Here is a 27,074-nt window from a genome sequence, read left to right on the forward strand (position 1 = left end):
TTGTTTTTAACTAACCCTAGAAAATAATGGATGTGCATCCATACATTCTGCTGAGTTTCTGCTGTGTGTTTTGAGGCATACACAGGTGAATAGAAATTGTCCTTGCACTCCGAGAGCTCAAAGCCTAGTGGAGAATTGGACCCATAAGCACCCCATGGGGCTCCTGGAGAATGACTGCTAGATAAGAGGCGCGGGCATGCCTGAATCTCATTGGAGATCCAAGAGAGAAAACACTACTGCTTGCAAGAGAAAGTCAAGCAGACTTTGCTGGAGAGGTGAAAGAGGAACAGAAGTTTTGCAGACAGAGGAGGTGGGAATTCTAGAAACAGGGATCAGAGTGAGCAAAGGCAATGAGATGTGGCCCAGATACTGTGCCCCGGGATCTTAACGTCATTCAATATTTTTGGCAAGTACGTGATTTGTTACTGTTGGAGCATAAACCACAAGGAGATGTGTCAAAGGATGAGGAAGGAGAGATAACAAGGGATTCCATCATAAAATGTTCTCTTTGAAGAGGTTTTGATTTTCCTGTGAAAAACCTCTCGTGCTTTAGTGTGCATAAGGGTACCCTGGGTTTTTTGATAGAATGCAGATTCTTGGGCTTTACTCCCAGGAAAGCTGGGTCAGCTGTGTGGAGAAGCCTGGCCTAGTCTGTATTTCTAACAAGCACTCCAGATAGTATAGTGATGGTAAGGAAGTCACCATGCTGGAAGAAATACTGCTGGCACAGTGAGTGCCATGAGCTGGGTTTCCTGGGAGAGTGAAGAGATTGCACAGCCCGCACACAGTTTGGGTGGGAGCCATAAGGGTGTGGTACCAATCTAGACAAGAGGTCATGGAGGCATGACTGGGGTGTGCCAGTTGTTCTTGTATCATCTTCTATACAGCAAAACCTCCCCCAGTTCACTTTTTTTCTATTATTTAATTTTCCAAACTGATGTACAACAAAACCTTGGTATAATAATCTAATTTGGGCAAAGGGAGTGTCCGTTAAAGTAGGAAATCTGTTACATAATAAAGTAGGTTTTCCAAATGAGTATGTTAAAAAAAATTGACAAATTAGTTAGCTTGTGTAATTACAATCAAGTATGTATGCAAAGTGTAATTTCATGGGAAAGTTTTCTGTATGTGTTACCATAATTTTACATTTCTACTGAGTAGGTCTAGTAAATGCAGTGCATTCACAAGTCGCCACAAGTAAACATGTGCACATGCTGGGCGTGGCTTAGCGCCTGTGAAACATTGACCACGTGTTAAACCTGCTGGACAGAGTCCCACCTTGAGACAGCAGAACCAATTACGGCAGGAGATGTGGTGTGATCACTTGCTAATCATTCCCCAAACATTGTTTACTTGTGGTGACTCTTGGATGTAAATATGTAGGCTATAGTTGTAGATATGTGATATTTATTTATGTCAACGAAATTGCTACAGTGTTTATTTCAACATGTGGTCTATTTGCTAAAATTTGTTAAAAGTAGTGAATTAATAACAACAATAACAACAAACGCTGTTAATTTAGTACTATAAGCAAATCTTGGGTAAAAGTATTTAAAAATTAACAGGGTTATTAATTTTCACATATGACATAGGGATCCAAAATTTTGTCTGTTAAATCCGAAGTCTGTTAAGGTGTGCAAAATCGAGAGTGTACTGTATTTTTCCTGCCACTTCTAAGTAAGAATTGCTCTGCCCTCTTTAGTTTTCTATGCCTGCTGTGTAAATGTCACTTGGCCTTATTTTTCCTTATCCCTGGTGTTTTGGCATTCTTTGTAACTCTGTATGTAGTTCATTTCCTAAGAGCCACCTATAGAGACAGTTCTTCACAATAGATACTAATCCATCACCCATCTGCCACTATATTGGATGGCATGATTGGCTAGTATTCTAACTCTTAATGACAGGAATAACTTTTTTCTTTAAGTTTCTAGTAACTATGAACTTTCATATGACTGTCATCTGTGATGTGTATGACAATACGTTGGTTCAAGAAATATTTCTCTGGTTGGTGCCAGAAATTTGGTCTTTACTTTTCAATCCTAACAGTATAGCTAAACAAAGACAGTAACGTCTGAATTATCTAGCCTCATGGAAAATAACAAGTTTGTGTATATTGCAGAGAGGGGAGAGGTAATCCCAAATTATAGCTAATACAATGTTTAGAAATTAAGCACATCATTTTTTACTTTATACATATTTGGCTGATGTTAAAAGTGAAGTTTTCAAAAGTACATGATTTTTCTGAGCAATGAAAGAAGAAAGCTTTTATGTACAGTACAATGGAGTGAAGCAGGTCTGAAATTCAAAACTCCTTGGGTAAAATATACAGCCAGACCAATCTATAAATAATAACATATATATTCAACCTAAAACAAGCCACTATACAGATTTATAACCCTGTAAGCTTTAAAAACACCTATTTCCCTAGTTGCCATAAACAGGTAAAGATTTATGTGTAGAAAACAGATATTTTTTCATTTTTATATTTTAAAATTCCCGGGAGTTGGAAAGATTACTTTGAAAGCATTTTTTAGTATTTATTTCTAAGGTTTGGATAGCTTGCATATATGCATTTTATTTTATTTGTCAAAAACTATCCATCAGATTTTATGAAAATACCTGAGTAAAACTGTGTATTCATAAGTTTATAAACTCTTGAAAAATATTCAAAAATCATCAGGAACTTGAACTTTCAGGTCATGAGACAAAGACTCTGTCAGATGTGTGGCTTCTGAGAATTAAGGTTTTCAATCTTAATTAAAATAATATAGAGTCATAAAAAGTATAAAGAGAAATAAAATCAACCATAATCCCACACTTATAGATGTTCACTAAAAATACTTTTAGTTCCAACTTTTGAACTCATCCTACCTAATAAAAGAGTAATATGCAAATTGACCGTACCTCAAGCCATGCCCACCAGCCACTCCCACCAGCCAATCAGAGTGGGTATGCAAATTAACCCCAACCAAGATGGCTGTGGCCACAGAGAGCAGGAGAGAGGCTTGGGTTTCCCAGGCAATGGAAGAAGCCAAGCTTTCCACCTGCCCTAGCCAGCCTAAGCCTCCACTCAAGGCTACAAAGTTTCAGTTATAGAAGGTAAACAATACAAACAGAAATGGGCAGCCACGGAGTGAGCAGAAGGCTTGACTCTGCTCCAGGCTACAAAGTTTCAATTGTAGACAGTAAATAAATTCCAGACACCAGGGCCTCTGCTTGGGTTGCCAGGGGGTGTGGCTGGCCTGCAAACCACCAAAGGCCTCTTGCTCAGGCCAACCCACACCCCAAGGGAACCCCTACCCTGATCCGAGACACCCTTCAGGGCAAACCAGCCAGCCCCCACCCATGCACCAGGCCTCTATCCTTTCTAATAAAAGAGTAATATGCAGACTGACCATCACTACAACATACAAGACCACTGCCTCACGTGGTCAAAGATCCTGCCCCTATGTGGACACAAGATGGCCACCACAAGATGGCCAGCAGGGGAGGGCAGTTGAGGATGATCAACCCTGAAGGGGAGGGCAGTTAGGGGTGACCAGGCTGGCAGAGGAGGGAAGTTGGGGGCAAACAGGCTGGCAGGGGAGCAGTTAGACATCAATCAGGCTGGCCTGGGAGTGGTTAGGGGGTGATCAGGCTGGCAGGCAGAAGTGGTTAGGGGCAATCAGGAAGACAGGCAAGTGAGCAGTTGGGAGCCAGCATTCCTGGATTATGAGAGGGATGTCCGACTGCCCGTTTAGGCCTGATTCCCTGGGATCAGGCCTAAACGGGCAGTCGGACATCCCTCAAGGGGTCCCAGATTGGAGAGGGTGCAAGGCTGGGCTGAGGGACACCACCTCCCCCTCCTTTTTATCCCCTCCCCCCAGTGCACGAATTTCGTGCACCGGGCCTCTAGTATATATTATAAACAATTTATTATCATGGAAGTGCTCCACTTTTTTCTGTTTTTTAAACATATTTCAGAAACATTTATCATTTATTAGGTAATGTTTAAAAACATTGTTTTTATTTCCAATGGCCACTATAACAAATTACTATTGTAATAAGTTATCACAACCAAGTTGTTTAAAATAACATATATTTTGTTCTCTGAGAGTTCTAGAGATCAGATTTGAGCAATCAGTTGTCCTGGGGCTAAGGTCAAAGTCTCAGCAGGCTTAAGCTCCTTAGCAACCCTAGAAGGGAGGTTTTCTTGCATTTCTCAGCTTCCAGCGCTGTGTGCTGTATTCCTTGGCCCAGGGCCCCTTCCTCCATCTTCAAAGCCAGTAGCACGGACAGCATGTTGCTTCAGCGTCACATTGCCTTCTTCCCTTGCCTGGTGTTCTGATTCCTCGTATTAAGATGCATGATTACATCTAGAGCCCACCCAGGTTTTCTAGGATATTCTTCTGGTCTCCAGATCCTTACTTTAATCATGTCTGCAAAATTCCTTTTTATATATAAGGTACCGTATTTGTAAATTCCAGGGTATAGAAGCTCTTTTAGAAGTTCCAGGATTTAGAATATATTATTCTATCTACCATAATGGTTTTTGTTGGCTTTATCATTTCATTTGTTGGCTATTTATTAACAGTTGTCCTTGTTTTATACCTTTGGATTCCTGCCTCTCCCTCTCCCCCGCCCCCAATATTTTGCTATTATAAGGAATTGTGAGTTTAATTTCCATATGTATAAATTTGGACCCTTGAGGGGTCCCAGATTGGAGAGGGTGTAGGCTGGGCTGAGGAACACCTCTCCCACCCCAATACACAAATTTTGTGCACCGTGCCTCTAGTATGTATATATGCACATAACACATTTATAGGTATATGTCTTTGTGTGTTCTCATTCTCTAGGTTGCTTTCCAGAAAATTGGTAGAGATAGTTTATCTCCTTGCACTCTTGCTAGCACTGATTGTCTTTTTTTAAATCTTTGCCAGTTAAATGGGTAATAATATCTGATTGATGCTTTAATTGCATTTCTATGATAGATAGACTAAAAATTTTTCATGCTTACCATATTTAAAATTCTCCTATGAATTAATATTTTTCTTAAGTTTTTTTGTTGGTATGAAAATGGCATAACTTAATAGATAGAGATACTAAAGCTTGCTTGAGAACTCCTTGGCTAAAGATATTGTGTCTTCACTGACATATTGTCCTCAATTTGTGTAATAATTTTAGTAAACTTTAAACATGGAATAAAATTCTGATTACTATGGAAGCACATGCTTTCTATTATACCTCTGTCTGCATATGTTCCATGTATGGTACATTCATGGAAATTCTCACCTCTTATTTTAATGGGATAATTTCCCATAACTTAAGATGTGTGACCTGGAAAAATATCCTAAAAAAAGAAAAACTGATGAATTAACCTTAGTCCTATATTACAGAAAGGTCTTAGTGTTCTTACTACAGGGCTTAATATAACTTACAGTGACCCACTTGAACCAAATTGGCACTTCTTATAATTGTCTTGTTAATTCATGCTCAGGAGCTGGATAACAAATGATTTATCTTAGACTTAAGCTTCTAGAACAAGGAATACCATGTCCTCAAAGTTCACTCCAAACTGAGATCTTAGGCAGTTATTAATATTGGAGGGTCACAGTTACAGCCAAAAAAAAAACCACACGTGATATTTATTACAAACCAGTTTATACATATTCCTGTATACAGCTATATATACATGATCTTTATTTTCTGAGATTTTGAAATTCGAGATAATAGACCTACCTAACGGGTACAGCATAGATAGATAATGGAACAGACTCATGAAACTCAAAGAGGAATAGACAGAAAAATCTTGTGAAGACATATTCAACATGTGTCTTCAAAATATCAGGATTCTAGTCCTAACTTTGCTAACAGGTATCTTTCTAACTCTGTACAAAGCCTTTCTCTCTTGTCCTAACATTCCTTCTAATGCTTGTATTGAAGGTTTAAAGATGGAGCTACAACCCCTGCCCTCAAGGCCTCTCATTCCAAGGAGGTCTAATCTGCAAACAAGCAGAGCCCAGTGGAGGAATACCTAACCCAGAGGGGATCAGAAGGCCCCCAGGAAGGCTGCCTAGAATAAGTGGCAACAAGTTTGGTCTTAAAGCAAGAGAGCAGTTAGCCTTCCATTTGTCAGATGAGGGTGCTGATCTCCAAGCCTTGCTCTCGGCTCCGTGATTGGATAGCTTAACTCTATTGGAAGCTAGGGCTCAGTGTGGTCAATGGATGGGCCTTTCCAAAGGCAGGTTTAGATGGAAAGAGATATTCCTCTCTGGCTGTCTGTCAGTGACACCTTCCTACATGATGACCCCTCCAGCCCTATAAGGATGACATACCTTTTCTGTCCATTTCCTCTTTCAGGGAGTGGAATTTTGTCAAACTAAGCTCTGGGGCTTTTTCCAAGGCCTTCCCCTATTTGAAAGTCAGAGGATAGCGTGCTGGGGTGATATGCTTAGAAGCAATGATTATGAAAACCTCTCTGGTTCTACATGCTGGGCCATCTTCACACATGCTCTGTGCTATTCTCTATCACACAAGTCAAGGAGTCAGTAATTTGGGAGAAAAGTACTCATTTCCCATATCTGTCTGCTCTCCTCTTAGATTTTGTAAAGTTATTGGTTATTTGCTATATTTTCTGAGCTTCTGATTCTCCTGGGATCCAGGGAATTCATGGGGAAAATGTTACATTCTCTTCCCATTTTGGCCAGTCTTTGACTTGTCCTTTCCTGTCTTGAACCTTATCCTTCAACCTTCTCTTGAAGATTATGTAGTTCTCTGTTCAACCCATCTCTGTTTAACTGATTTAAAAATACAAATCAATTTAAAAAATATATATATTTGTATTGATTTCAAAGAGGAAGGAATGGGGAGAGAGGGAGAGAGAGAAACAATGATTGGCTGCCTCTTACATATCCCCTGCTGGGGATCAAGCTGCAACCCAGGTGTGTGCCCTGACTAGAAATCAAACTGTGACTTCCTTCCTGATTCATGGGTTGATGCTCAAACATTAAGCCTCATTAGCTGGACAATATAAATCTATTTTACTTTGTTTCATTTTTTTTAATCTATTCACTCTAGAAATCTTAATCTCTCTACCTTGTGATATTACTTAGAAAGTAGTTTTAATATTCCAAGGATAATACAACCTTAATTATTCATCTCTTGTTTTTTAATATTCAGATCTATCCCAGAAGTTAATTTTATTTAACTTTTTATCTTTCTTTATATTTTAGTAATGTGAGAGAATAATAAAATGTTTAATAACACTAGAAGAGCTTTCTTTCAATCTGCCTCCATTGGTACAACTTTCTTCACATTTCTAGCCCAGTCTTGAAACCTTATTTCTCAAGATGTACAGTGATTACAAGGATTGCTCCTTCAAGATGGGCAAGCCCTCCTATCCTTAACCTCTCCAGGGAGCATTGGGAGGTGACCAAAGTAGACCTGTAGGTGTGGACAGCTTTGGGGAGGTACTTTGGAGGAGGTACTTCACAGAACTTATAGGTACTCTGAGGATGGTGGAATATGGAAATCAACATTAATTTTTAGCAGAATCCCTGAATGAGGCCAAGATTGGGCAGTACATGTTTGGAAACTCGATATAAACCTTACTTTCCTTAATGTCTTCTCATTGGACATGGCCTTGGGGCCAGAGGGGAGCTGACAGCTTCTCAGGCCTCACACCTATAGCAGTAAACTTACTCTCCCACGGTGTCTAAGTACAAGGTGAGGCTCCAGGGATAGTTAACACTGTTCTGTGTAGGATGCGGGGGGGGGGGGGGGGGGACCCCCGGAGTGAGGTAGAGGGTGATAAATAGAGAAAATTGAAGTTTGTGGAAAGGATCTGAATTTTTTTGTATGTAGGACATGGATACATAATGAAGAACTTGCTCATTTCTGAAATACTCACTGGGTCCTAAGCTAGTATTTCAATAGCATGCAAGCTTGTTTTTCAATCTTATTTACCTTTCTCATAAAAACAATGTTAGATAATAACATCCTGATGAAATGAATGAGCGTCCAGGATCACAAAGCTTTCCCATTGCTGTGTAGGCTTAGTTGTTGTGCAATAAGTAGAAAATCTTGCTAAATATCTGTATATTGACCTAGACCAACTATTGTCTCAAGAATTTCCAATAATCTCAATTCCCTCTTAGTTCCATAGCCAGAGTTTTACCACATTGGAACTAAATTATATTGTACTTTAGTGTCTGCCAATATAATTATTTTATCTGTAGGAAAATGTCAGTAGTTCTGACAGTCTTAATTCTTATGTTTACTGACTGCATTACCTTCTGAATCATAGGTTCCCCAAGCAAGTCAAACAGGTTGAAAGACAAGTCACACCTACTCTTAATCTTAAATGAGTGTGGGAATATATCAGCCACTTTCACTGTATTTACTAGTTCATTTCTGGATCCTCATTACTTCGCTTATTTTTATTTTTTTCATTTTGGATACAACCCAGTTTATCCCGTGTAAAAATCATATAAAGTTACATAACTAAAAATACTCATGTCCTTTCTTACCCATTTTTCAAGAATCTGCATGATGGCTTCCCCAAAATATACAGAGTGGAGAATGTATCACTCAATCAAGAGAAGAAATAAGTATTTTCTGCCATTGGTTTATCCATTTTAGGTGCTGCCCAGATGCATGGGCTTTTCTAGAAGGACCATAGAGAGTACAAGAGTTCAGAGGTACAGAATTATCAGGTCTTGAAACCATCCAGAGTCCCACCCACCTCATCTCCTTCAAGTTACCTCTGCTCAGACACCTTATAGGAAGTCCTCCCTTGTTTCAGCCGTTTTCACCTTGGGTTCCAAAGGTTCTTCCACATAATAGTTACTTCACTATTAGGGACCTCTCTCACTTGTTCTCCATATTTTCTCTTCAACCCATAATACACATACACGTTCCCTTTCTCCTCCTTGATTGTTGTTTTCTGGGAAGCTTCTGATACGTAATTATTCCTCTTAAACTCAGATACCTAAAAGTGAGCACAAAAATGATTCCCTGGGCTTACCTTTGGGGATAGGGATGGGGGGAATTCACAGAATTTCCCTTGGATTGGATTTAGTTGTGACATTTCTTAGAGCCATGTGACATTTCTGAGGAATGTTAGCACATCTGTTTTCAGTTACAGAATGTAGATAAAAGTGAGTCAATAAGAGAAAGTCTTTAGAATTTAAAAATATCCTTATGGGGTTCTTAAGAATTTAGGATTGTTTGAGAAAATCAACTGACCTGCTAATTTCAGGACATCCTGAGAGAAAAGAATAGATACCTGAGCATCGGAAGCATCTCCATTTAAAATGCATTCATTAAATGCTTCTATAGCTCAGGAACTGTCAGATTTTGGAAATACAAAGATCAATAAAACACGATTTTACCCTTCAGGAACTGACAGACGAATAGGGAAGACAGCAGTACACAGTCAATCTAATTCAGTGTGACCAGCACATACAAGTAGAGGGTGTTGGGGGGCAGGGAGGGGCTCTCTATTCCAGCCTCACATCTCTCAGCATAGTATTCTCTTAGCTCCTGCATACTAGTATTGCCAACGTTTACATGAAATGTGTTTCAGACACTGCTGGAAGGGGCTTCTGTATGTCATCTCATTTATGTAGGTCAGTCTCATAGAGGTTGATCCTATCATGGACCCCATAAGAATGGGGAAAACGGGCAGAGATTGTCAGCCTTTAAAAAATAACTTTTTAAATACTTACATTTTCCTAGGAATAAATGGCTTAGTATGGGGCAAGCATACTGGACCAAGCTCATAAGTGTCTGGTGAAGTGTATTTGTCACTTGTGAAATTGAGTAAATATTGCCTTATTTGTTTACCTTTGTGGGTTTCAAGGATCTGAGGAGGCTCTGCAAGCATTTGAGGAGATAATGCATAAGAAAGACCTGTATAAAAATTGTCATCAGAAGTCCTTAGAGTCCTTGGGGTGGAAATACTGCTGTGGGTTACAGGAATTGGATCCAGAGGATCACCAAATGGGCTCCTGTCCTTTGTTTAACCCTGTCTTCCTGGTCAGCTGCCCCACCCCTTCTTGTAACCCTCCTATTTCTGTTAGCAACTTCGTTCCCAGTATTTACTGGATAAGCTAAACCATCTTTACAAGCTATTTCTGCTTAATTAAAAAGAGTAGCATCTCTTGCCGCATTACACCAGATTTAAGACAGCTAATTTAAATTATTATTTTTTCTTTATAGACTTTTATACAAAGGTTTGTCAGTTTGGGGAGTTGTTTGAATACCACGTCCTTCTACAAAATGAGTAACAGTGACATCTCTGCAACCTCCCCATTCTTCCCTTCCCTTCAAGCTCTAATGCACTTGGAAGGGAAATAATCCTAGCGTTTGTTAAATAAATGCAGACAGTGTCTTTCATCCTGGTGGCTGGCCATTTTTCTAGATAAGTCCTTGCAGTCTGAAGCCAAACAGGTGTGCCCTGTGGTAATTCAACTGAGTGCAACTCATAAATGTCGTTTACTGCGGTGAGGGTGGAAGCCCGTTGGCGTGCTTTTCCTACCCAGCAAACAGCGTCCCAGCAGGTCGTGACTGACTTCCCCGGAGTATTTTCACGGTGACCCAGTCTGCAGTGAGTCACAGATTGGCCTTCAGGTGTGTGAGCCCACACTCCACCGCTCCCGCAGCAGCTGGGTTTATTTATTTATTTTTTGGGGGGATGATCCATTTGGGGCTGGGGTTGGGGGGAGAGATGCTTGGGTGTCCTGGCTCCCTGATCGGGGCTTTCCACCCGGGTCTCTGCTGCTCCCTTTCCCATGAGGCCCCGCTCTGCTCCCCTTGGGGGTGTCCGCGGATGGGGAGGGGACCCCGCAGCCCACCCCCTCTCAGCACAGCGCCGGGCTGGGAGGCCACACAAAGGTGTCCCGCTCAAGCGGGCCCCGGAGGCCAAATCTGTAAAAGTGCTTTGGTAAGTTTCCTTGGGGGGGGCAAAAGAGGAGCCTTTTTTTTTTTTTTTCTCCATGGGAATTCTTTTCCTTGTAAATAGACAACAGAAGGAAACTCAGCACTGGGCATGTTCGGATGTTGAATGGTTTCCTGATCAGCAACAGCCTCCCGGAACCTAAGACTTAAAAATAGTCATCTTCTTCCCTGACCCCCCCGCGGGCTCCGCGAATGGTACGTGCCGAAGGGATGACAAAGTGCCTTGGACCGGAGCGCACAGACCGCGTTCGGAGCAGAACGCAGGGCCCAACTCTGGCACCGACTGTGTGTTGCCAACCGCGCTGCCCAGGAGGGGGCAGACCCGGGAGGAGTTAAGTTTCCTGAGCCTCGGAGGAAGGGCTGTGTGTCCATGAAAGACCGGAGGGCACTTAGCAGGCGGCTCCGAGTGGCTCCCTCCTGAGATCCCAGGTCGCAGCACGCTCCTCTGCAGGGAGCGAGTAGATAGATTGATCCCAGGGAGCTTCCCCTTCCCCTCCTCCCCGCTTAGGTCCTATTACAGCCTGGAGCCCTCTGGGAACTTCAAGAAAGGCATGGATATGTCGGACCCCAATTTTTGGACTGTGCTCTCCAACTTTACTTTGCCTCATTTGAGGAGTGGGAACAGGCTGCGGCGAACACAAAGGTAATACAACAACAACGCGGGGATCCGTGGCCAGGAGAGGGAAGGCGGTGTGTATGGGGTGACAGTTTGAAAAGTTAGTCCCCTACCCAGGGGGGCATTGTTTCAGGTATTCTCTCCTCGTGGGGTGGGGGGGTGGGGGAGAGGAGGGATCCTGATGAATGCCGGGTTCTTTGGAAATGTGGATGGCATGAGATTGGATTATGAGGGGTGGGGAGAGAAAAAGGGGAAGGGGGAGAAGAGACTTTGAGTCTCTCTCTTTGATCTGATCATGTTTGTTTATGGATTTCATCCACCCAGATATCAGGGCTTCTGCTTCTCTTTGGAGAGCCTTTCAGATGTCCCTTCTGTTAAATATTTGACCTTTATAAGATGCACATGTACTACACAAAGATAGTTCAGGTTAGCTTGTTTTGAATTGTCTGCTTAAAGAGACAGGTCTGTATAACTTTGCCATTTGGGTTTGTGTGTTTTTGTTTTGTTTTGTTTGTTTGTTTACTGCTTTGCTGGCATATGGGTCTGGCCTTTTCATTTGGTATCATATAGTTGATAGAATAGATGGGAGGGGAAAAGACTTAATAAAAAGCAAGATGAATCTCATGCCATAAGTGAAAGGCAGGTTAGAGCTGGTTGCTGACACTTGGATTAAGAGAACGTGATTTAAAGGAGCTGTTTCTCCTCTCTCCCTCTGGTGTCCAGCACAGGAAGGGGCATGATTGTGGTTTGGGGGCGCACACCCTCTGAGTTGTGTGTAAATACAGGCTCATTGTTTTTCTTCAAAACTTGCCTTGCACATACACGTGGACATGCATGCGAGCAATGGTGCAGTCTGGTCAACAGGATGCCGGCTATCAGATTTGGGGCTCTATAATCTTTGTTCTGCAGCGTTGAAAGAACACACCAAAAAATAGTTCATTCTGTTTGGTTATACCTGTTTGGATTTTTGTAGCATAAATGCAGACAGTTAATACTTTGGAGAACTTAATTATTTGCTTTATTTTTAAATTTCCCCCATGGTATTGCCTACATTTCAGAAGCATCTGGAATACTCACATGTATTATTTGTACATACACATATTTACTGATCAAGCCAAACACAAGCGTGTGTGCGTCTGTGTGTGGCTCGATCAATCTATATGTACAAATACACATATGAGAGAGAGAGATTCTTAGGTCAAACTTATTTTCTCATGCAGCTTGAACAGTGTTGGTACCGCCAAACCATGTTAGATTCTAAAGTTGTGCCTTTTAAATTAGGGTGACTATATTTTTCTCATTATATTTATGTCCAGAGACACTCTTGGTGTTGGTCATTTTTGTTCAAGCTGTGTCATCCATGCACCGACCCCCCCAAAACAACGACCTGTTGAAGAGAATCACGCTGTACACGCACAAGGCCACTGCTCCTCAAGACAGTAACCCTTGTAGCTTCTCACCCTCTCCCTTTGCCAGGAGCCCTCACTCTGTGTAAGTGGTGTCATCCTGGCTGCGAGGCAGGCTGTCCTCCCTCCGCAGCCAGTTCCCCTCTCAGAGATAAGTCTGCACTGGCATCCCGCCTGCGTTTGTAAACCTGAAAAGCAGTTGGAGCCTTTCTTCCTTCTACCTACCTGTTGATCGTCTTATTGACGGTCAAATGCAGGAGGGATTCTCAGGCTGGCCTTATCTCAGCTTTAGGGAAATATCTCCACAGCCCAGAACACTCTAATTCAGACAGCTCATGCTGGCAGGGAGCCTAGGTTTTAAAGTCACCTGGGTTCTTTCCAGCAAAACGGGAGAGTAGGTAGGGGTGGGAGAGTAGGGGCTGGGAGAGGGTAAGGGGGGCGGGCTGTCTCCACTCCCCTTTCTTCATTTGAGGGGACAGGGGATTGTCTTCTCTACCTTCCCACAGCCCGTTTGTTACCGGGGTTTTCTAAGACTCACTGTCTGGGAATATGGATCCTGAAGAGCATCTGTACGCATCTCTACTTACTGTTGGTCTCCTATGGCCAGTGTTGCTTTATATTTATTATGTAAATTCAGAAAGATGCAGGCAGCTGTCCTCTCCCCCAGGGCAGTGCGTTTAGCTGTTGCGTTCCCTTATGATACAGTGATCCATTCCGGCTCGCTGACCTTCCTTAAGGACATGGAGCATATGCTTACAGTATGACTCTCCCCTTCTGTGACCTCCCTTAACTGCTCTACGTCCTGTCTCGTCTCCCAGGCCCACAGGAACCCTGCTCCTTAGGTGGCTGATCAGATTCCCTAAAGCTGCCCTTTCCGAAGGACCTTTCCACGCACAAGGTGTCCTCTCCTTCTCCGGCTTCCCCGAGGGCATGCCAGTGGCCCAGGGAGGGATGCCCTTGCATTATTCCTTGGACTATCTCTCCTGCCCAAGCCTGGCTTTTTTTTTTGCACATGCGCTGACTTTCATTCATTTTGCATGTTTTATCCCAGGGACTTATTCTGATTAACATTTTGACTTAGAGGACTCCATCTTAACCTTTTCTTTAATATCAGGGTCTTGTGTCTATCGAAGAGTATAATCTGGCTTTGAGCATCTTAGAGCTTCTAGGGACAGGATGAATGTGTACCACTTGCCTTAGAAAAGAGAGAGAGATTGATGGGTTCAGACTCTTAAATCTGTGTTTGGAAGGAATTGCCATCATGGGAAGACGTTTGGTTTGCACCATCGCTTCCGCCTGGCCAGTTCAGCATGACACTGGTTTGTTGGCTTGTCCTCTCACAGAGAAACTTAAAGGTCTCTCTTCCACCTCGGTGTCCCACCTGGGCCTATAACTCTCTGGATTCTCCAGAAAGGATGCGTACAGACTTACCCCCAGGCTTAGACTCTTGAACGCAAAGCCCGGGTTCCTGTGCTGTGTCCAAAGGTGATACATTGTTCCCATCATTATTTTCTGGCTTGACCTTGGTGTACATTGGTGACTTTGCTGTTTTTGTTGCAAAGCTCACATGCCCCATTGGAAAGTTTTTTGGTTTTTTTTTACCACTGGTTTTGTACTTCTCTCCCCCTCTCTTCTTTCCTCAAGGCAGTCGCCATGCAACCATTTATTTACCTGCTGCTTTTAGGGACAGAAATCTAGGCTGAATGGATAGATTATTTTAACCAAAATGTATCATTTTAAAAAGAAGTAATAATCGCTTGCTTTAGAAACTGTACATTTCATAGGTCTCTGATAGTCCATTCACGTGAAGAGCCCATCACATCTTAGAATGGAAATGAGTTTGCCTGCTTTATTTATGTTACTACTTATGCTTATAACATCTTTTCCTGTTGGATTCAAAATGTTGTGGGGGGAGGGATCAAGCTTCTTTTTCTTGTTATCTCTGTGTCACACCATAAAGAATTTTAAATGTTGCTGCTCCGATGAGGTTCACCTTTACTTTTGCTAAACTACAGTCTGGTGAACCTAGGAGATGCTTGATTTTTAATTTTAATTGTCAAAAATCTGCATGTTCACACTGTGCACTGTGCGTAAGGAATAATCTTCAAATCTCAGTGACCTAAGTCAGTAAAACCCTTACCCATGCCCATGGGCAGTGTGACTCAGTAAATAACTTTGAGCAAGTTTCCAAATATATGTTTCTGAGAACCCATGGGATAAAAGTTTTTTTTTTCTTTTTTGCTGAATTCACATTACTCAGCAGTTGCTATGAACAGCAGGTATATTCAGGGATCTTCAACTAACTGCTGTAGTTGTCAGAATCTATTGCATTTTTATGTACACTGCATCTTCTCTTCAGTAACATCTGTAGTGTTTGTTTTGTAAGGTTTTCTTTTTGTTTTGCTCATGAATATATGTCTTCAAAAAGTATGGCAAGTACACTTCTCTCCTGACCTGACATCTCAAGTATTAGTGAACTTGTACTCACCTTGTTTATGAAAAGGCCCAGTTAAACCCATATTTCTTGAGCATCTATTATGTGCCTGGGCTCTGTGACCCAAAGCTGAAAGCCCTAGGCTTGGCTCAGTGAAAATATGCAAATGAATCATTGCAAACTCGACTACAGAGACGCATTTACAAGGTACACATAAACCAGAGGAGTGGTCAGTAGGTGAGACAGACTTTGGTCTCAAGGAGACACACCACATAGAAAAGCCAACACTTCAGGGTCACAGGACAGGTTGGTATTTATCAGACAAGGACTGGGCTTTTCAAAGGTGCAAGAGAAATAGTGTTTACAGAGGCATGGTGGCCTTGGCAACATGAAGTTCAAGGGACTATACAGTGTTGCTGGAGCATAAAGAAGCAGAGGCATAATTCAGTGTTACCGAAGTGTGACGTTTGAGGCGGTAATATAACATAGCACAGGGGTTGAGAGGGTGGATCTAAAGCCAGTTCACCTGGGTTTGAATGATATGGGTAAGCTATTGCCTTTGGACTTCAGTTGCTCCATCTATAAAATAGGGACAAGTAAATTACTTTTCCCATTAGACGGTTGTAAAGGTTAAAATGTGTTCATGGGGTATCAAGTGCCTAATGCAATGGCTGGCATATAAACACTCTCAGTAAATTCTAACTATTAATATTGTTACTCTCGGTGCAACAAGGAGATGCGTGGTGGGCAAGGAGTCTGGGGAGAGTTGAAATACTTGGTATTGTGGGAGTTTGTCCTTTATCCTTGGGAGAGAGACATGGCTAGCTGCACTGAGAGCTTAAGTCTGGGAGTGGAGGGGGAGACCTAGAAACCAGTTAATAAGTTATTGCTCAAAAGGGTTCGGGAGGCCTGAGCAGAGGATCTGGAGAGGTTATGCCTCTGAAAGATACTAAAGATATAAAATGGACAGAAGTTGAAGAGCCATTGGCTCTGAGGAATGAAGAAAGATTTCAAAATGGCCCTGGGGTTTTTGACTCGAGGAACCAGGGTGATGAAGGAACCAATTATCTACGTAAATGTCGGGCAGGGGAGGACATAAGAACTTGTACTGGTCCTTTCCATCCTCAGAAGCTCGGTTGATCTATACTATTGAGCACCTGTTGTGTGCTGATTACCATGGAGTGTTGATTCCTTCATTCAGCTAACATCTGCAGCACCAATGCCCGGTGCTGGGCAAAGGATATGGCAATGAGCAAGACAAGAGTGCTGGGGTCGCACAAGTGAACAAACATCTAAGTCAGTCGGTTTCCCAGTGGTAGTCAGTATGGAAGGCAAGAAGAGCTTGAGACCTAGCAGTGTGGGAGGCTCCTTGAGATAATGTGGTGAGGGAACGCCTCTGAGGAGGCAATATTTAAGGGGAGACGGGAAGGCTGAGAAAGAGCTGTCTGTGGGAAGAATTTGGGGAAGGCATCTGAGCACACTCAAGGCTCCGAGGCAGGAAAGAAAGAGCCCCAGGCAGGCCATTGGATGTGTAGGTCCAGGGCACTCGGGAGGCTGGACCAGAAATAATAGACTTGGGAGTCATCGTTAGGACTGTCTGAGACATCCATCCCATTCATCTGTGGGACAACTGGGGATGCCCACTTAAGGGATGGGTGGAGATGCAGGTCTGCACAGAAAGGTGACGGGGAGGAGAGTCCTGGAGAAAGGAAGGAAGCCAGCAGAGAGTTCAAAGGGAGAATGGTGAGCACTCCCTCCACAGGGAGATGAATGCATGCACTGTATCTGACAATTGGGAAGTCGTGATGACTTCAGCAGCTGCTGATGCGGTGGGCGTGGGGAGGTAACGAGCCAGAGACAGGAGTGAAGTGCTGAATGGAGACAGTGGCTGGTAACCATTCTCTGTGGGTAGTTAAATGCAGCACTGACTCGTCATTGTGTCCCACGGCCTCTGCATCGTCACAGCTGGCCTGGCAGCCCTCTTCCCTGAATCATATCCCCTTACTCACTGCTGCTCACTTGCTTCACCGCCCAAATAGGCTATGACAGGCTCCTGCTCACCTCCTGTCTGGAAGCTCCAATGGTTTCCACAGCCTGATGAGTATCTGCTTTCTCATGTGTTTACGGCTGAAGTTTCTCTTTCTCTAAAACCCTGCCTCTGAGCTTCTCTAGCCTCCACCCACCGCCACTCTGTCTCCTCCCCAGCCTGGGCAGTGCACCCTGCTTGGCCCTCCAGCCTCTCCCACAGGCAGCTGAAGCCCTTGGCCTTCGCTGCCCCTCCTCTCAGCCCCAACACGTCTGACCTGCACGCCCCGCCCCTCCCAGAGGCTCCGTGTCCATGTGCTCCCACTCCTTGCTTTGCCCAGACCTGTCTCTTGCAGTTCCTTTCATCCTTTTCCTTTGCCCTGCCCCGGACTGTACTTTCCACGGGCTCGCCCTCTAATCCTGTGTCACGTCCCGGCCCACTCCGGAGCAGGATGCCTTCGCAGACTCTGTGCACCGCAAAGGATTAAAGCGCAGACAGACACAAAGGACCCGGGCAGGCTCACGCACATTTTGAAAATATTGCTTTTAGCCTCCAGTGTGAAGCTTACAAGAGTTTACAGGTTGTTTGTTTTGCCCCTTGACTCTGTAGGTCTTTAGTGGGGACAAGGGAGGCAGAAAGGGAGGGAGGAGGAACGAGAGATCATGATAGATAGAGAGAAGGAGAGAGAAACACAGAGAGAGGTGAGAGTGGGAAAAGTAGATTTCAAGAGTTTGTTAAATACATCTCATATGCCCCATGGCAGGCCTGGGCTATTCGTTGCTCTAATTGGTCAATACTGGGGAGTATTGTCAGTGAGTTCACAGTGAGGGGGTCGACCATTATGTGCTTTGATGGCTTTGCTTGCTTCTCACTACACATCTATCCTGGTATCAGAAGCCCAAGTAATGCCTTTGAAACAGGGGAACCATCTGCCTCTGGTCTGAAGCTGACAGGTGTTGGCAGTGAGAAGTCATTTGAGCCCCCGTGTGAAGGCGGAGGGGAAGCTTGGCATAGGACTCGTTCTGAATAATTTTGGAGACTCGTCCTGGTGCTGGTTGAAGAGGAAATAGGCTGGTGTCTCAGGGACATTAAGACTGGAGGCCCCGAACCCCCACTTCCCCCAAACACACCCACCTCCAGTGTGGGTGAGCACCCACCCAGCTATGTAATCTGAGCTGTCGTTACTGCCTTCAGCCTAGTCATTTGGGAGTGACTTCATGGTAACTGAGTAATCCCCTTTGAAAGTTAAGTAGTCGAGACAAGATATTAAAATGGTCCCGGGCTACCTGGATGAAAGCAGTAGGCACAGGGCGTGAGTAATGTCGTTTATTAAAAGCGAAGTCACTCTGGAGTTAGAAGTCCTGGCTGCAGAGCAGCAAATTTGGTTTTTGTGATAAGGGGCACATTGTGTAACCAGAGATCTCTAAGTAAGAGTTCACATGGTTGTTACTACTTGCAGTCCTGGCGCTTTGTTCTCCTCTTCTCTATCTTGGTAATTAGGAAAGCTCCCTGGTGAACTTGGCTGTAAATTCTGAAAATGTTGACCTTAAACCTGGCTAACAGAATGAGAGGACCTGTGGGAGTTTTAGCTACACTAATGGCTATTGGGCATGCTTATTAGAGGAGGTAATTATGCCAATATCAAACTAAGCATCATGTTGTATTGTTTTAAAGCGAAAAGGCCTAGGGAGAGAATTTAGGCTTTGATCTGCTTTTGAAGGTAAAATAGGTTGGTTAGAATAGACCATCATTAAGGTTTATCTCTTATCTTAAGGTCCCCCGTTGCTTGCTCTATTGTAGAACCCTAGGACTTTCTCCATTCCCCTGATTTTGTGGTTTTACATTTGTTAAAGTTGGGGGTCTCTTAGGAAACTGTAGTTGCAGGCAAAAGTAAGGTCAATGTCCAGAGCTTGACATACGGAAGGCCACCTCCACGTGCCTTCTGAAGTTCTCAAATAAGCTTTTAGCTCTTAGCAGGTGAGAACAAGCTCCATGTCCCTGGAAACTTTCAAACCGGACAGGAAGTTCCAATTGCAGGTGTCTTTGGGAGGGCAATGTACTAGGTTCTGAGTGAATCACCTGGGTGAAGAGCTAGGTAGACCTACCGGGGTCTCCTAGGGTCATAGAGTCAGAGAGGGAAGAAATCTGATGCCGGCCTCCAGGCTCCTTTTGCCTGATGAATGAGGAGCTGCTGAAGCTGCCTTTGCTGTGCGTTATTCTAATTTTAAACATGGCAGTGCATGTTGTCTCTGGACCCTGAGTTTTGACCTTACCGCATTTCTCTCTCAGGAGTCTCTCTTAGAATATTCTCTAGCCACTGCCAGAGAATGCATACCAGGAACTAGGTACTCAATCTAAAGTCTGTAGCTTGCATAAAAATCTGAGTCTGTAGCTTGCATAAAAATCACCTATCTCCCTTTCACAGTCATATCTTTTAAAATGTTATACGATGGGTATCTTTAAATTAGAATTTATAATTATACATGTCTTCCTTTTTCAGATGTATGGAGGGGTTAAGGGAAAAAAAGTATGTTTGTCATGGGAAAAACCACCGCTGAATAAAGCACTCTAGGAAATATGGTAAATAAAACCTTTGTGACCGTAAAACAATAGCTATTATGTGGCTATTATGTAATGTTATTTCTTACGTCTGATTTGGAATGGCTTGTTGATCTTGGAACTCAAGATATAATTCTTGTAAAAATACTACTTTCACTTGGCTTATCTCAAGATTTTTGATACAGAATCAAAGACTTCCAAGTATATTACCTAGGTTAGACACCTAGCACTGGGAATGCTGAAACCCTGTCAGATTTTCTTTTTTGCATGCGAGGATTAGTTTTATCCATTTGTCATCCCCCATTCTGGTACGCATTCAATTAACACAAATTATTTGCTAATCCAAAAATTAGTCCATTGTAAAATTGACCTGTGCCTGCTCAACCACTTTGAAGGGTAGGCAGGTGGCAAAATACTAGTAGCTGATGGGTACACTCAACAGACTCGGCAGGATGAGAGAATGAATATGAATTTACATCTTTCACAAATGATAGATCCTTTAGCAAAGGAATTTTAAAAATCTTTGATCTCCAATGGCCATGGTGACCAGTGGTGGGGGCAGGTCGAGTATAGGATAGTTCAGGGCACTTTAGGTCCTAGTTCCTGGTATGCATTCTACAAAATGAGCTTTATGCTTATGAATTATAATTCCCTGCATGTTTTAGGACTTGATGTCTGGGGTTAGATGTTTGTACCACAAAGTTGGTAAGGAGTAAGAGTTACCATATTTTTATTATGTGAACTTTGTACATAGCAGTCTTTCTCAATACATATCTTCCTTCTGTCAATTTCAGGTAAGTCAGCCTTGGAAATCTAGGACTTGTAAGGTGAAAAGTTAGTAGTGGTTTTTTTGTTTGTTTTGTTTTAAATATATTGATTTTTTACAGAGAGGGAGGGAGGGAGGGAGGGAGGGAGGGAGAGAGAGAGAGAGAAACATCAATGAGAGAGAAATATTAATCAGCTGCCTCTTTGAATACCATCTACTGGGGATGTGTCCACAACCAAGGCACATACCCTTGACCAGAATCAAACCTGGGGCCCTTGAGTCTACAGGCTGGCGCTCTATCCGCTGAACCAAACCAGCCAGGGCAGTAGTGGTTTTGAAAAGCTTTCTTACCATAGGAATCAGGCACAAGGTCCGAGCTCTGCTCTCCTCAGTCCAGTTCTTGGATCTTAGTATCTTTTATATCATTTGACCAGCACAACCATTGATTGTCAAGATGCCCTTGTGAGAGGTAGACTTCAGTTTTCTTTGCAGTTGTGATTGATTAGTTATCATTTGATGGCTTCTTAAAGGAAACTCTTTAGACAAGAGAAATTGTGGTTTGTTTTACCTTTTGAGTATTAACCTTACAATCTGTCTACCACCTCACTGCAAGATCTTTTGGAGGTCAGAAAGTACAGATAATTGAGCTGGTTAGATATTCATATGAAACAGCTTTTTTATGCCATTCCTAGGAAATGCAAACATTCCATGGAGTGGGTGCCAGGTTCAAAATCCATGAAGAAAAGGGTCTGACTCTTGGCACTGAGAGACATATTCAAAAATGTTGTGTTCAAGCCAGAGTAAATATATGTGCCCTTTACTCTTTCTTTCAGTTAGCAGAAGTCACTTCTAAACACTTACTTTGGCATGAAGGAAGCTCGTCATGACCCATTGTTCCAGAAAGATTATAGTTCTCATTTTAAGCCAGTTTTCTAGTTCCCATGTGAGCGGCCTGCCCAGCCTGGAGCAGAGGAAACAAGCTTCTCTTTTCAGACCTTCCATTCTTTTAGGTGTGTCCGGCAGGCAGTGGCTTGTAGCTGTTTCTTCAGCCACTTAACAGGTTTGATTTCATATCTCTTTCCTAAGAAACTAACATGTTTGGAGGGGATTCATGGCCCAGCATTTATGGAGTTTGTTGGGAAGTTCCAGGTGTGTATATCTTAAACTCTCTGTTAAGGCCTGTGCGACTGCAATGGTTTTGGTTGTGTTTGTCTTTGGTTTGGTTTTGCCTTCACTTGGTAGCATTTCTGAAGATGCCTTAGGGATTGGATTGGGAGGTGGTAGCCCCCAGTCCTGAAGGCCAGGTAGCTCCTCTTCCAGGTCCTTTTCTTTTTGGCTGCCTTACAGGCACTGAAGGGGAGTCAGATGATTACAGACTGGGCCAAAAGATAGAGAAACCATCAGCCGAGATCTGTGTGTTTAATCTCAGAAATGGGGGAAGTTGATTCAAGATCCTTGAAGTTGCTTATATATGAGTGACATCTCTGTGTGTCCCTTTTCCTGCTTTGTGGCTTCTGGTGGAACCTGGTAGCCTAATGACCTCGTTTGACTATGTTTGACTTGAGTGGACAAGGTCTGGGAATGTATTGAATCATCTCCTTTATTCATTTACATACCAAATATTTATCAAGTACCTTTTATGTGACTAGAGCTATGATTATCACCTGGGCAAGAAAGATATGTATGGCATGATCCTTTTCTTCAAGTAGCTCAGTCTAATAGTTTAGAAAGCATCGTAAACAGAATTACAATAATGTGTAATAACCGGTAATTCTACCAATATCAGCAGAAGAGGAGGTGGAAGGACAATACTTATTGAGGCAGTTTGGTGTATGCTGCCTCATTTACTCCTGTCTATAGTCTCTGTGATACAGATGGGAAAAACCAAGGCATGGAGAAATTGTCTCCAGATCTCACTGGTAGTAAGTGGTAAACCTGGGTAAAAACTTTAGTATCCCGTCTCCAGAGGAAATAGAGCTCCAACAATATTCTCTTTAGTAAAAGTCATATTTGTAAAGTACGATTTTTAGTCTTTTAATTTTTATAGTACAGTAGCCTCCTAGCAATTCAAAGATGGATTTTACCTTTGCTATAGAAAAGCCCCCACCGTCTGAGGGAAGAGGGCGACAAATAGAATTGGATTTGCTTTGTTTTAAAGTTGCCACCTGCTGATTCTCTTTCCCATTAATGGAAATTGCATATGTTTTCTCCTATGATTTTCTCGTCTTAAAGCATCACAATTTATAATAGCATTTGAGTGGGCTTGTGCTTTTAAAATTGCGGTTTTTACTTACAATGGAGCTCTGAACAGCTGCTATCTTACAGGCCTTCTGAATGAATAGCACCCCACAGCACACACACACACACACACACACTTTCCTGAGACTTCCCTGTGTTTATTATAAAATCCTGTGCATTCACAGGAGGGTATATATTATGCACACATCTCAAAACCCTGGTCCTCTAAGAGTGCATGCAGTCATTTCATAGAAGGGCTAAAAGTCCTTGCATCTTAGATGGCATTGTAGTGAGGTTGCCAGAAAAGGTCTGTTGGGAGATTTTAGAGATGAATTACTTACAGGCTCCTTCTTTACCTTTTAAAAATATAGTAATTCCTGTTGAGTTATGTTAATGTTAACTAAGTTTTTAAAGGGATGAGTTGGTGGCACTTACTTAAATATGTCTTTTCCTTTGGGAAAATCATTGTTGAGAACTAAGAAATAATTGCTTTGTTATGCACAAAACAATTGCATGGGAAGCAAGTATACACAATATACAATATGCAAAATGGCACTAGCATTGTGTTCAGAGTTCCCTGCTCCACAGAGACCTCTTAGCTCCCGGTGGTGCCATATGTGAGCTTGCTAAAGGGAAAGAAGCCTTCCTTCCAGGTGCTTTTTAAATGCTAAAGAGATGTTTTCATGGCCACTAATCCGGGCCCCAGACTTCTTCACATTCCTGCTAATGAGGGTTTACCACTTCTGTTTACTCACGGTATTAAAAGGAAGTCCAGGCAGCTAGGCTGTTTTATTTTCTAAATATAGTTAATGAGATGCAATTTACATACACAGTAAAACCTTCCTTTTTAGGTGTGCAGTCTTGTGAATTTTGGCAAATACAGTCATATGACTATCGTTACAATTAAGGTACATAATATTTGTATCACCTCAAAAAGTTCCAGGTGTTTTTAATTGTTTATAATGCTAATATAAGATTAGAATAATAAGTTTTATTTTGCTCACTTCTGCTCCCCCGTTTTTTTTAAAAAAAATAGTTCCATATTCATTAAGATTTGATTTTTTTTGTCTAGTGTCCTTTTTCAGTCCCAGGATCCCAGCTAGGATACCTTGTTATGCTGTGTTCATCCTTCTAAAAAAAGGTTTGATTAGGATGATGATTAACACATAGTTTGATTACTTGGTTGATAATGTCAAATGGGTAACAGGGAAATGCATCCAACTAAGATATTTGAAAGAAAAGCAGAAACTACATAAATTGTGTGGCCCATTGTTAATATATAATTGCCCCTTTGATGCTACATAGGCGAAGAAGTTATAAGACAACAGATCAACAAGTTTGACTAGCAGAAAAGTGTTAAAAAATAATTTGGAATTGGTCATTGGTGAAGGAAAAGGGTCTATGAAATGGACGATTTGGAAGACAGAGTTGAAAACATAGGTTATGGTTGTTGGAAAATGAATATAGAGCTCTGGGAGGAATTTTGGAGTTTTTAAATGCAAGTGAAGACAGAACAAAAAAGTGTTTTACAAAAGATAAATGCATGATACCTTATTTTTTTTTATAAAAATAATTTGTTGTTGTTGTTAATCCTCACCCAAGGATTATTTTTCCCATTCATTTCCAGAGAGAGTGGGAGGAAAAAAAGGAGGGAGGAAGGTAGAGAGGAAAGAAAGGAGGGAGGGAGGGAGAAACAGTGATGTGAGAGAGACACATGGTTTGGTTGCCTCCCCACATGCCCCAACAGGAGCTGGGGATCAAAGCTGCAACCCAGGTACAGGCCCTTGGCGGAATCAAACCTGAAACCCTTCCAGTGTATGGGTCAGCACTCTAATCACTGAGCAACACTGGCCAGGGCACTTCATAAAAATAATTTATCATGACTTTCCACTATTTTTATTATATTTTAATTTCAGCAAAATGTAGATCACTTGTAAAATAAAATTAACCTTAACACATGCTCGAGAATGGAGAAAATATAACAACCATAAAGAAAAAAAACAAACACCCCCAAGTCTAGTACTCAAGCATAACCACTATTAAAAATGTGGAGTTATCCTACCAAGGTTTTTTTCTGGGCACCTGTATGCACAAAACTCATTCTTTATTGTACCTCCTGTTTATGAGCTGCTTTTTCTCCTTAAAGGGATTCTTCAAATACCCAGCTTTACAGTAGTACAATTTCCAGAAAATCTGAAAGCTATCTGTAATGAACAAGAAGGTATAGAACGTTTACTTGTAAAGCTGTGGTGACGCATTCACACCTGTGCTCTGAGAGCCACAGAGCCAATGCATGACCTCAACTTCCACGGGAGTGGCCTCAGCCAGCTCACTGGGTAGCATTGGATGGTCTCACCCTCTAGGCCTTGTTTTTCTCTTGAAAGGTTCCCTTTAAAAATACTATTGCTAACTCAGATTCCAATTACCATCTCCCCACAGGTTTAAATGTTAAACCTCAAGATCTAAACTTTGTCCCTTATGTGTGTGAGCAGGTTTGCCAGATGGCGGGCCAATTAATATATTTTTGCAAGGTGTAGGAATGTTTTTTTTCTCCATTGGGGAGCAGTGAATCCATCTGCTCCACATCTTCCCTTCCCCAGTGTCCTTTGGGAAAAATCATTTAATTTTAATAAATAATGTGCAGCTCTCTTAATAGTCAAAACGTCTTCTTACTCTTAAGGATTTAAAAAACACTATGTTGTGTATTAAGATATGTGGCATCTACATTTCATTCAGAATATTATTTTTGAATATTGGTCATACAGAATCATGGGTTAAAAACTGATTCATAGAAGGCTTAATTTGGAAGAGACTTTCAGAAACATCTAGTTGAACTTCCTTATTGAAAGATGAGGAAATTAATGTTTAGGAACCAAAGTTTCAAGCTGGTAAACAACATGGAACCTGAATGAACTTGGAACTTGGTTTTCAGGTTCCAAATGAGGACAACACTGGTGAAAATAAACCTTTGATCTCTCAGGGGAATAAAAGCAATGAGAACCTTGAATAAGATTCACACACATATTTATTGCTTATTCTCCCTTGAGTTTCAGGCACTAAACTCTATCCATTACCCCTGTAGTTTCTTTTCAGAGTCAAGTGGCATTTCAGATCAGAGGTTAATTAGTTGTCTATATGTTGCCTCTAATTCTGCTAAAGTTCCTGAATGGTAAGTGCCACATCCTTTATTTTTATTTTTAAATGTTTTCATTATTGATTTTAAAGAGAGAGGAAGGATTCATTATTGATTTTAAAGAGAGAGAGAGAAACATCTATGTGAGAGGGTCACATTGAACGGTTGCCTCCTGTAGGCCCCCCACTGGCCATCTAGCCCACAACCAAGGTATGTGCCCTGACTGGGAATTGAACTGGTGACCTCTCAGTGCATGGGACAATGCTCAATCAACAGAGCCACACTGTATAGGGTGCCACATCCTTTATTAAGCTTTTATATAGTGTGCTCCTTGCAAAAATACATTAATTGGCCCACCATCTGGCAAACCTGCTCACACACATAAGGGACAAAGTTTAGATCTTGAAAGAATGAATTGCTGAATATATGAATGTCAATGAGTTGTTTTGCCAAATCCTCTGAGGGAATATTGGAATTCTAGGAGAGTGATCACATGATAGTTTTGCCAGAATCTGAAACTTTGCAATACAGAATTTGGGTCCATTTCCCTTATGGTATGGATGAGTTCAGTACTGAATATTCCAGAAGCCTTTGAGATGGGTGGTTTACCTGTAACCCTGTTTACCAGCATTTTTGCTGTCTTCCCTATTTTGTTGTAGATAGGTATAGATTGGTTAATATTAAGTAAGAGGAAGGATTAAGACTTCTCTTTTTCTTCTGCTCAAGTTGACTGCTCTTTGTCATCTGTAGTCAACAATCTGTATTCAGTTCATTTAGTAGAAAGAGTTCAGATTTTGGATTTAGGCGGACTTTGAATGGAATCCTGGCTCAGAAGCAGATGAGACAGGTGACCATGGCGGGTCCCCTTATTTCTGATACTGGTTTTTCCATCTTTAAGTAGGAAAATAACCAGCGTATCTTTTTTTGTGCCTTAAGCACGATACCTTGTGAAGCACTT

The 27,074-nt window shown here is 42.1% G+C and overlaps 1 protein-coding gene across 6 annotated transcripts in view; it reads left to right on the forward strand.

The window, feature by feature from the left end:
• MAST4 (microtubule associated serine/threonine kinase family member 4) overlaps positions 1-27,074 on the forward strand; it is a 505,205-nt gene that overhangs the window by 340,607 nt on the left and 137,524 nt on the right. For 2 of the 6 annotated variants that reach the window (XM_036408808.2, XM_036408810.2), the window contains exon 1: positions 11,165-11,581. The exons of 3 other annotated variants lie outside the window; for them this stretch is intronic. In XM_036408808.2, the coding sequence (XP_036264701.1) occupies positions 11,490-11,581 (92 nt within the window). In that variant the 5' untranslated portion in view covers positions 11,165-11,489. Of the gene's footprint in view, positions 1-11,164; positions 11,582-27,074 lie in introns of those variants that run through there. One more of the 6 variants, XM_036408813.2, reaches the window with a different exon arrangement.

This window comes from Pipistrellus kuhlii, unplaced genomic scaffold (assembly GCF_014108245.1).
Source record: "Pipistrellus kuhlii isolate mPipKuh1 unplaced genomic scaffold, mPipKuh1.p scaffold_m20_p_4, whole genome shotgun sequence".
NCBI lineage: Eukaryota > Metazoa > Chordata > Mammalia > Chiroptera > Vespertilionidae > Pipistrellus > Pipistrellus kuhlii.